Here is a 10,974-nt window from a genome sequence, read left to right as displayed (position 1 = left end):
AGGCTTCTTTTTATTCTTTAAACATATCTAAAGCCTCAAACTTAGTTCTTTCTGTTGTTAAGAAAAGCAGAACAGGGGTAAAGAAGCAGTAGAAGATTTGGAACAATTTCAGTGTGCTACCTATTGAAAGCTATGCTTTTTTTCAGCATCCCTTCTCAGTAATGATTTAGAAACCAGAGAAGCATTCAAGCACATCTTTCAAAGCAAGCAAAAGCCTTGATTAACTGAAGATTTTTAGTTTGATTGTAGTGACTTAAAATAGTAAATCTTAAACATAGATGTCGGCAAGTTAAGCCTGACAGCAAGTAGAGAGACATTAGCAATGGTGTGACAGAAGATCTTTGCACTTTCTGCAGTCTGTGCCCTGAAAAATGAAACTGGAAAAGCAGGAATCAAATTTTCAACCCTTGTGCCTTTTCCATAGGTACAAGTTCTACGAATTGCGTATGGTGCTGGCTGTCCTGTACTATAAGTGAAGCTGTTGAGGCTACAACCCCTTTGCAACAAGGAGATGCTGGTTCAAGAGCTTTTTTGAATGGTAGCACTTTGTTAAGAATGAAGAGTGGTGGGAAGGGGGGAGAGAAGTCAGGGAGCGCTTACACCTTCTGAGAGAGCAGTACGCTGCTGCTCAAGAAAATAAGAGGTGTGTGTCAATTCGGAAAGCGCCGTTTGTGTCAGGAAAATAGATCATTATGTAATCCTGCAGCTTGCCTTGTTGCAAAAGGAGAACTAATCTCTCTGTTCCGTCTAGTCTTCTATAAAATTAACAAACTTGGCTTTTTAGGAAACAACTATGGTCTTGTTGCTTTAATACATCTCTTCCTTTGCATACAGAGGTATCCTGGCTGTTACTGAGGGGTGTAGTGGCTATTTTTAAAGATACCTATTTGTAAATACATAGATATTGACGTAAGTGGTGTTAATGACCAGCATACTTCTGCAAGGGGAAAGTGGGGGAGGAAAAAAGATTTATCTCAATCTAGTGCTTCACAGAATGCAGAGTTGCAATGTAAAATAATGTACCCTAATACTTGAATACTGTTAAAACTTTTTTTTTTATTCAAGTGTTATCCATTGTTCAGAGGTTTTCTAGATTGTTTCTCTCTTGTGAGAGAAAATTTGTATAAACATGCATTTTTACTGGACCAAATAAAATCCTGAATATACACCAGGACTCCAAAGAACAGTTAATTTGCCCAACTTCCATCCTGCTCCTCCTGTGCTGTTTTGAACATCTGCATTGAAATAAGGTTCCCTGCTCTTTCTCCCCACTCTGCATCTGAGACCTGTACGCATCCCTTGGGACCATATGGGTCAGGGACTACACAAGGCGTGGTGTGGCTGTGTTTGTGGTCTCTACACAGTGCCGGTCCATTATTTCTGTTCTTTCAGCCTTTCAAATAATTTCTTCCTTCCTTGGGTTGGAAGGTATCTGTCACGCTAAGCAGCTTTAGCAAAGCTGCTTGACTTAGTTACGTAGCAGTATTATGGAATACGTAAGTTACATCTGCCTAATTTGCAAGATGCCTATACCTGAGTTACTTCAGAAAAAGGTCTGAAAATGATGGTTTCCAGGTAAACAACTGCTGGAAACTTGTCTGAAGCCAATAACAACTGCAAAACACAAACTTTCAGAGCAGCGTGGATCTCCCCGTTAAGAAGGCAACCTTGTATGCTGTAGTTTCAGTAGTGGGTAGGCAGTTGGGAGAGGGCTTTTGCAGGTAGTACAACCATTTAGGATTTTTTAATCTTTTCTCCGAGCAAGCCATTTAGTCAGCAGGTACCTGCCAGTAGATGCCAAGATTTCAACTATTCTTTCAATTCTTACCCTGCTGATTTCTCCCTTTCCCTGCCCTTAGACATTTGTAGGGGGGCTGACACCATCCCGTCTGTAAAATAAAATAGCCAGTTTCCATTCATCTTATGCTTGACGTGGTTTGTGTGGATGAGCATCATGTAAGGTAACTTTGGCTGCTTCAGCCTTGTCCAGTTCTTGCTCTAAGCATACAAATGCATTTCAACCAACATTAAAAGTGCTTTTGAGTCAAATCCCCAAACAAACACAAAGACCACCTCAGAGCCAGCAAGAAAATACCCAAATTCAACTTGTGACTTTGAGTTAATTTAGAATTTGCCTGAAAATAGTTGCTTTCTTTCAGAAGCTTGACACTAATTACTTCCTCTTGAGATACTCATGGTGACTACCAGGACTGTGTACCTGCTTTTCTATGAGAACATATGCTTCAGTTTTCTGAAAAATGTCTATTCAACAGGATATATAATACAAGATGCTGTAAAAAATTTTATTGGCATTTGTGTGGAATAAACGTAAACCCATACTTTGGGTCTTGGTGATGCTTCTCTTCAGAACCAGAGCAAGTAAATGTTTCTTTTATATAACAAAGTGTCTCAATCAGGCTAGAGGTCAGTAATGTTCTGACTTGAGGAATATAGACTTTTTTGTCCATTTCCTGATAGGCTTTTTCCTTTATGGAAGAAAAAATTACATATGTGGAACAAAATTTCATGACACTGTGAAATAAATTTGAATCTTAAACCAATTAGTAAACTTTTAAATCCTGTGAGAATATTGAATAGAATAATGCAGGGGGGGTTTTGCAATTATTATGTGCTCCACATTTCATGTCAAGTTCTAATTGTGTTTCTTAATGATCTTTTTTCTAGATTTGAAATTATTTTATTTAGAAAAGTCTTAGTGTTTTAATTCTGCTTATGAAGACATGCATTCATTGCTGTAACTTTTATACCAGCATCGATGCTGTTAAGTTATGAAATAGCTTTCCAGTCTTCTGGCAGGAATTGCCATTTTCCACATACCTGCTTAGAAGCTCTTCTGAAGCTGTACCATCTACTGGTTTACAGTTGTTAGCTTCTGACTAATTGAGAGTGATTTAGCTGAGAAACTTTTTCTTGTGCAACAAATTCAAATACTTAGAAAAACAAAAAATACACAAACAACAGCCAATGGTGGATTTTTTTAAATGGGAATAACTGGCTTTGAGGAAACAGGAATATTTGCTAAAGTTAATTCTAATGTGCAGTATTACATACCCATGTATTAGGTTTTGAACACAAGCAAACTGCATCATACTGTTCATGTTTTCTTAGAGAAATGCTTTTATAGTCTTTGCTTCCTTCTGAAATTGTTTTAATGGCAATTATAAGGCAAGTGGATAGTAACTGGCTTGAAATACTTGAATAATGTAAATATAGAACTGCAATATTACTTGATCAAAAGCTGAATTCAGAAAGGTGTTGCTTTATAGTCTTGACTTGTAGAATAAATACAGAATTTTAGAAATGTTATTACTAAGCTGCAGAAATGGAGTAAAAAACTATCAGTGGTGTCTAAGCAAAAGAATTTTAATTTTTCTTAACTTATAGTCCTAGCCATGATAAAACAGAAACTGAAGTGCTACTCTTTGAGGACATGTTTGGTCTTTGGCTGGCATCAGCGTACCCTTCTGCAAAGGTAGCGTCTGAACAAATGGGACTAATTTTGAAAATGGAGAGAGAGGTGTCCTCTGAGACATGAGACAAGCAAAACGGCAACAACGCACTTCTACATTGAGCCAAGTTTCTCTGTAAGGATGACTGTAGTGCTAAGATGTTTCCAAAATGGCTAAGCGTTACGCCGAAGCCAGTGAGCTTTTCTTCCTTCATTTCAGCATCCTACTTCAGTCCAATACGGGACTAAAGAACGCGCAGCACAGTAAATAGATTTGACAATGGGGATATGCTGCTCACTTGAAGTAAAACAGTGCAAGCTTACCAGTGTTGACAGCCTCGGGTATAGCGTAACAGAACTCTAGTCATTTTGGATTCCTTTTGTTGGCATTCTTCCCTTTGAGCCCCTAGGTTAGTCTTGCTTTACCTCTTACTTAATCAATAAACCCATGAATGCTATAAATTTAGGAGTGAAGACCTTGTGTTTCTGGTTTTTTTTAAAAAAAAAAGTAAACCCACCATTGTCTTAAGTGTGTATACTTAGGGCTATAAGTTTATCCAATTTTTTTTTTTTAATTATGTGACTCAGGATCGTAAACCAGACTTATCAATCATAAACCTTTAGGCCTTGCTGAGGGAAGAAGGGACATCTCTTTTTGTGACCCAGTATAAGGTTTGGCAGTTGTGAGAAAAGTGAATTCACCCACTTCACCTGTGAGGAGTGGCAGGGCTGGAGGGATGTCAGGATTCCTGGTATCTAATTCCATTTTAACATTTGAATGTTCAACTGTTTTGTAGAACTGCACCTTGTATTTGCACCCACAGTTGTGTATGTATTCAGGATAGTTAGCTGAGTGTGCCAGTCACCAAAGAAATCAGAGCAGAGGATAAAAAAAAACTTGTGTGAACAATCTGTTGGGTTTGGTCAATGTGAAACTCCAGAAAGGGCTATAAAATTTTGCTGTGTCTGTTTGTTTAAAGCTTAAAAATTAGTCCGGTTTTGATATGTAGTTGGTAGTGTTTATTGTTATATAATGTGTAAGATGTAGATTATGTTTTCTGGCATTCAGTGCACTGTATTTATTTATATTTTATGCTAATGCTGTTTTCTGTGGCTTATGGTGCTCCTTTTTGCCATCTAAAATTGCACATCTTGAGTAACTTTTCCCTAATAAGCACGCTTTAAGAAAATTGTCTTGCTTCCTTGACAGTTGTTTCGTGAAGTACGAATAATGAAGATACTGAATCATCCCAATATTGGTAGGAACCCTGCATTTCTGCTTTTTTATTTTTATTATACTGTTTACATTTTACTCTCTTTGACTTTAATTGAATGTACTTTACAGCTCTGCTTTTGTTCCTTAAACTTTTTTGAGATAGTGGGACAGTGAGCATTCAATAAATGCTTTGGTGTCTCAACTCCTTTATTGACTCTGCTTGAAACCAGAATTTTGCTCTGAGGAGATAAACTGCTCAGTCCAGGAAAGCCTTAACATAAAGTAGGAGATGCTGAGCACTCCAGTCCATTGAGGGCCCCAACTCCCCTCGGTCTACTGAAATTACACTTGAAGCCAAAAAGCATGAGTTTCTTAGGTGAAGGTAGCAAAACTCCCATTAGTTCAGTCTAGGAAAGACTCCCGCCCACTGATATTTCCAGAAAATGAGAATTACAAAGTATGTAATATTCCATTTCTGCTTTAGTTCTTTCACCTACCCCACAGCTTCAGGGCCCTACTTTGTGATGACAATTCTTCTGGCTGAGGAGGGCTGGACAGTCTTGTTCCAGAGACAGTTAATGGTCCTGAATCGGCCAGAGGGCTTGTTGCATACAAGGTATGGACAAGGCGTACAAGTTATTACACGCTAGGCACTCCCTTCTCATCCCTTGAATTGTTTGTTGCTTTTTCAGCATTCTTCGCTTCGGCTGGTTTTTGCTTTCTTGGGGGTGGCAGTTGGAGGTGTGCTTATTTTAAACGAGTGGTGGTTATTACGATCTGGGGAAAGTCTTCCAGACTTAATGTTTCTGGTGTCTACTCAGTTTTTAGTTGGTCAGAATCTCAGATATCTAACTGGGACCAGTTTACTAGCGAAACAGGGAAGGTTTGTATGCTCTTAAAAGATGTCTGTGTCAAATTAAGCACTAATTTCAGCATGAATTTGTTTGTATGGTGTGCATAAACTTCTGAGAAAATTGTGAATTAATATGCTTTATTATAAAACATGATTCGTAAATTAATTTTGCTTTTTTCCCCTCAAAAGAATGCTAACCTAAAGGATATAAAGTTTTCGTATGGTTTAGTGTTATCACTGGCCATAAATTATACTCACTTCATGAGTATAATTTTTTGTTTGTACTGTGCTTTTGCTCCCTGATGCAATCTTTCATTTGTTTTTTCTTGCAGTAAAATTATTTGAAGTTATTGAAACTGAAAAGACATTGTATTTGGTAATGGAATATGCCAGTGGGGGTAAGTGGATTCTTTTAATTCTGCTTTAAGGATAAGCTGAAATACAGAAAGCCATGCCAATTGCATGCCTAGGAACAACTTAAGGATTTTATGGTTAATGGGTTATTCCAATCTGGCCTTCACAACAGACTTAGCACAGGCCTCCCAGGGCAGGCTTTCTTGCTCGCATCACATCCTGTAAAGTAACCCATTAGGTTTGTGCTTATGGGTAGTTACCATTCTGAGGTTTCTGCTGGAATATTGGGAGACAATCTGGTGCTGATTCTGGCAAAAACTTGACTCAGTATTTCTGTGCTATATTTAGGCAAGCACCGGTGCCTCGTTTTATCTTGAAAATGTGTTGCAAAGCACTTGGAGAGGCAGGTCCAGGGGATGGGGAAAAGGAACACGGGAAAGGGGACCAACAGGATTATAAAGAGCGTGAAGGATAGCCGGTGCCTGCTTGAGAAGCTGCTTAGCATTTGAATGGGAAATGTTTGAGTGTGGGAAGGGAACCCAGCACAGGGCTAAGGCTACTCATCAGAAAGTGCAAAGATGAGGATCTGAAAGGCATCTGAGCAGCTTTATTAGAAAGAGAACAAGAAGGAAAAAAACAGAAGTAATACAGACACTGTTAAGTGAAGCTGCTAGAGATATGTGAAACAAATCTGGTACATAAGACGGTGCCTGCTTCCCAGTGTGTCTTGTATGCAATATGAATGTTTTTCATGATTACAGTATTTTTTTTTTTTGCTTCACAGTGTTTAAGTGAATTTATTTTAAAAATTGAAGAAGCCTTGGCATAAAGGGTTCAATTTTTATTTCTTGTATTACATGTCTGAAAAATGAAATCCAATGCAAACAGTAAAAAGGAATTTTTCCTGGCTGCTTTTTATTTCCTTTCCCTTCAAGAAGGTGGGGCGGGGGATTGTTTTCAAGCATGATTTGATTGTGCATGACAGTCAAAAATAAAACCTGGGCAATAGGACTGATGTTTTGTCCTTGTCGTGGTCAGGAGAAGTGTTTGACTACTTAGTTGCACATGGAAGAATGAAAGAGAAGGAGGCTCGTGCAAAATTCAGGCAGGTATGAAATTAACATTCATTCTCTCTTTTGTTTCTATTTATGGTGTTTTCGGATAGGCATGAGTGTGAGCATACTTCTTTTGCTTTAAAAGAATATTCATTGTTGTGATAATGTTTATTAAAGCTGGAGTGGAAAAAATCCCTGAAGAGAAAAATATCTGCTTCCTACGTACTGTCTAAAAATAGTAAGACTGTTTTACATTCTTCTTTAGTGGATGTTCCCAAGAGCCACATTTTTTATTGTGACTCGCTTGAGGTTTTAATCCTTTTCTGAATATTTTAGAATTTAACAGATGCTCTGTCGGAAAATGTTGATATGATGACATGTATTGCTGTGTCATGCCACATTGTTTTGTATGAAAGGTATTCTGTTACAGGGTTTTATACTCTTGTTACAGACTTTCTCATCTTAATCTTTTACTTACCCTGTTTTAGTGAATATTTTGTGAAAAGATTTAATTAGATTTTAAAAAATGGTATTTTTCAGAATTAAGGTATATAATTAACATATAAAGAAACTGCTTTTAACTTGCTGTTTCAGACTTGGGTTTTGTTATACATATGTAAAAGATTTATATAAAAATGTTGAATTAACTATTCTGTTAGGGATGAACTGCAGAGATATGCTGAAAATATTTCAGAAGATAAAATCTGAGATGGTACATCCAGCTGTTGGGTTAGGGAGTGGAAAAATTTCCTTTTGTAGTTACTGCTATTGGGTGATCTGCATTTAAAATAGGTGTTTCTCCTGTTACCTTGAGGAGTATGTATTAAACTTTTTTTAGTAAGAAAATGGGCTCCTTTTAGGGACTTTCTAGTTTTACTATTTAAGCTTTAATGAAATGCATGTACATGAATATTTTCTGAAATTAAAGCTCTTTTATTAATTTCTTATGTTCTACTAAATCATATCAGGAGCCAAAATTACTAAACTATATGCTAAAACTTACACTGAGATTGAAATAAAATATTTCACTGATCATCTTGGTGTTTCAGATTGTATCTGCTGTGCAGTACTGTCATCAGAAATGCATAGTCCATCGTGATCTTAAGGTAGGCTGCGACTCATTTTTTCGTTTTGCTGGTTGACTGCATGGAGTTAATTTCATTCTGTATACTTGTGTTTGTCAGTGTCTCTGATTGCCTCAAACGTGTGAATGAGGGAACTATCACTTGTATTTTATTCTGTTTTCTGAAGCACAAAAATAACGTAGCTTGCCTGTTGGAACAGGGGAGAGACAAGAATAGAACATGTGGCACTTTCATTCCAGTTTTGGCTTTAAGAAAAAGACGTGCTCTCCAAAGAATTATACCTGCTGGCATGCGGATCTCTACACACTGAAGCTGCAGATGTTCAATGATACTAGTCAGCACTACTTAATTAAAATATTTTCCGTTAAAATGTATTGCAAGATATATAAAATGGTTTTTTCTTAGTGATTCATAAGAAATATGTTAGGGTTTTTATCCATTTGAACTTCTGGTTTATACTCTAGCATTTAATTCAGGCAGAAAAATAAATCAGAGGTAAATAGAAATTAGTTGAACTGCCTTTCTTTCTTTTTTTGATGCTTTCTAGTTATCTATCTGTATAAACATACCAGACCTATGTTAAAGAGTTCAGTAATTGCAGGTACAACCTAAGCCTTCAGTCTGAAGTTGTTTTCATGCCAAATTTAGATATCATGGGACTCGGACACAAGCTCTTCACCTGCTTAAAAGCTGGCTTGTGCTCTTGCTTTGATGTCTTTGTATGTTTACAAAGAAAACACTGGTGTAGGTTGTTTTTTACTAATGCATCTAAATACTTGTGAAAAGCTGAGGTCGAATAATTCCAAAGGGGTTTTTTTTTTCCCGCTAATATCTTTTGTCTTAACTTTCTTATAATGCACTGCAGCATGCTCTCAACCTCTTTCGTACTAATCTGTTCACTAATACCTGTCCATCTGCCAGCTCCTGCGTGTGCATATGGTGCTGAATAATACGTCCTTTTCTGCTGAGTCCTCCCTGCCCCAACGACCATTGTCATCTGATGATGGAGGTGCCTGGCCAGCACTCTGAAGTCAGAATGCAAGGAAGGAAAGGGCTGGATCTCATTGAAATCTTGATTAAAAAAAAATTCCTCCCTGTCTTGCGTGGCAGTTTGGAGCCCATGAATGTTTTATCAAGCTCCCTGGAGCTTACTGCAGCCACTGTTGTTGAGTTTTCCAGAGGGCTGCACCCAGGGACATACTGGCTGGCACTGGTTGTCTCGGCCCTATACGTGGCTGGGAGTAGGGAGCCAGCCACCTCCTTGTGCTTATCTGGCGCACTGGCTTGCTTAGCCCAGCTATATTTATTGAGTCTCACTGCACTAACCCCTGCAGTTATTTAGCATCCTGCATCTTGCTCTTTCTCGAAGAGCCCATTACATCCTCCACCCCTCATTCACTACTTAATTCTGTAGCACGCATACAGCTTGCTGTGTTGCTCACAGGACTATCCAAAACTGCTTTGCAGCATTCGCGCAGGATCCCTTTTACCATCTGTCACAAGCAGTCTGCTGCTGATCTCCTTCCTATTTACATGTCAGGCAGGCAAGCTCCAAAACAATGTCTTTGTTTGCTTTTCTCTCTCCATCTTCTCTTGGATGAAGTTATGCTAGACTCATTAGAAAGGTTCGGTGTTAGGTGTGATTGAGAGCCAGTCAGCATAGCCAATGAAAAATACATTCCCCAAAGAAAAAAGGCCTAAACGTATGGCTTTGAGGAGGTGTTCTCACTTCGTCTCTCCTCTCCAAACGTTATGTGTCATCTCTGTCTCACTTAAATCTCTTCTCATGGAGCTGCAGAGAAGGGAGAAGCAACTTTAAAGTTGTGTCTGTGTTCACATCTGCTTCTGTTGACTTTTTCCATGGTATCAGCACTCTGACTGATGGGCTTTGTTAGCACCACAAGGCAGAGGTCTAGCACCGCTTTGGAGATTTCTGATAAGCCTTTGTGGTTTTAACAGAAAGGGTAAACCCCATCAAATGTAAATTACTTCAGACTAAACTAGGAAGAGGTGTATAAGAAAATGCGCAGGTTTGTCCAGGCTATTCTGGCAGAAGAGGGAGTGCAAGGCCCATGGGTACTTAAACTGTCTCCTTTTAATTTTCTGTGGTTATAAACAGCTTGTGTAGAAAGGGCTATAAGCAATTCCAACTTTGCTCACCCTGTGATGCACAAAACTTATTTTACCTTTTTAGTGACTGTTAATACTTCTTGCTGTGAACATGTAACTGACAAGAGCATAGTCTTTCTATTTGGCATATTAAAAAGGTTTTTTTTGACGGTTTTGTTTGAAGTAAAGAACCTAAGAGCATGGGGTACTTGGGTAGCAGAGTACTGTTGAACTAGGAGGACTATTGTAATCGCAGAGCAGCTGCACTGACAGTGATGTTTTCACCACAAGGAAAATGAAGTCTTTGTGCAGTAATGTAGAAGGCTGTCAGATCTGGAAAAATACCTCTGTGAGTCTGCAGCACATCAGCTGGAACCAGCTGACATTATAGGTCGTGAATTGGGAACATAAAATATTTTCTAGGCTAGTTAGTTTGTAAAAATGGGCTGTATTTTACTCCTGGTAATGGCTGAATTCTACTGTGCAGCTATTGGCTCAATATACTCATAGTTAATTGTCTCCTGGTCGCTGAGTGCAAGTGAAATTATTAAAAATAAAACCAACAAACTAACAAACCCAAACAAAATCATGTTTACCCTTTTAATCAAAGCAACTAACAAATTGATTGCTGCTTCTCTGATCCTAAAGTAAGACTTTTTTTTTTATTTTCTGGGTTCAATTCTAAGCGCAGAATTCAATTGTGTTTGCCAAACATCAGTTTTATAGTAATCAGGTGAATCCTCTGCTCTGGCTTTTTTTTTTTGCACTGCTCTGTGCTGCTTCTGTGTTGCTGATCTGCAGGTCAGGAGCTGGAACCCTGTTAGATGAGTAAA

The 10,974-nt window shown here is 38.2% G+C and overlaps 1 protein-coding gene across 3 annotated transcripts in view; it reads left to right on the top strand.

Moving 5' to 3' along the window:
• The window catches only part of MARK1 (microtubule affinity regulating kinase 1), a 37,952-nt gene that overhangs the window by 4,113 nt on the left and 22,865 nt on the right, over positions 1-10,974 (top strand). Inside the window, exons 2-6 of one of the 3 annotated variants that reach the window (XM_035892592.1) lie at positions 4,680-4,728; positions 5,170-5,301; positions 5,871-5,936; positions 6,931-7,001; positions 7,997-8,053. In XM_035892592.1, coding sequence (XP_035748485.1) covers positions 5,918-5,936; positions 6,931-7,001; positions 7,997-8,053 — 147 coding nt within the window. In that variant the 5' untranslated portion in view covers positions 4,680-4,728; positions 5,170-5,301; positions 5,871-5,917. The remainder of the gene's footprint in view (positions 1-4,679; positions 4,729-5,169; positions 5,302-5,870; positions 5,937-6,930; positions 7,002-7,996; positions 8,054-10,974) is intronic. The other 2 variants (XM_035892585.1, XM_035892599.1) reach the window with 2 other exon arrangements.

Source organism: Egretta garzetta, unplaced genomic scaffold, assembly GCF_000687185.1.
Source record: "Egretta garzetta isolate BGI_Z169 unplaced genomic scaffold, ASM68718v1 scaffold130, whole genome shotgun sequence".
NCBI lineage: Eukaryota > Metazoa > Chordata > Aves > Pelecaniformes > Ardeidae > Egretta > Egretta garzetta.
The sequence above is the reverse complement of the archived record's forward strand: the minus strand, read 5'-3'. Positions and strand labels throughout refer to the sequence as shown.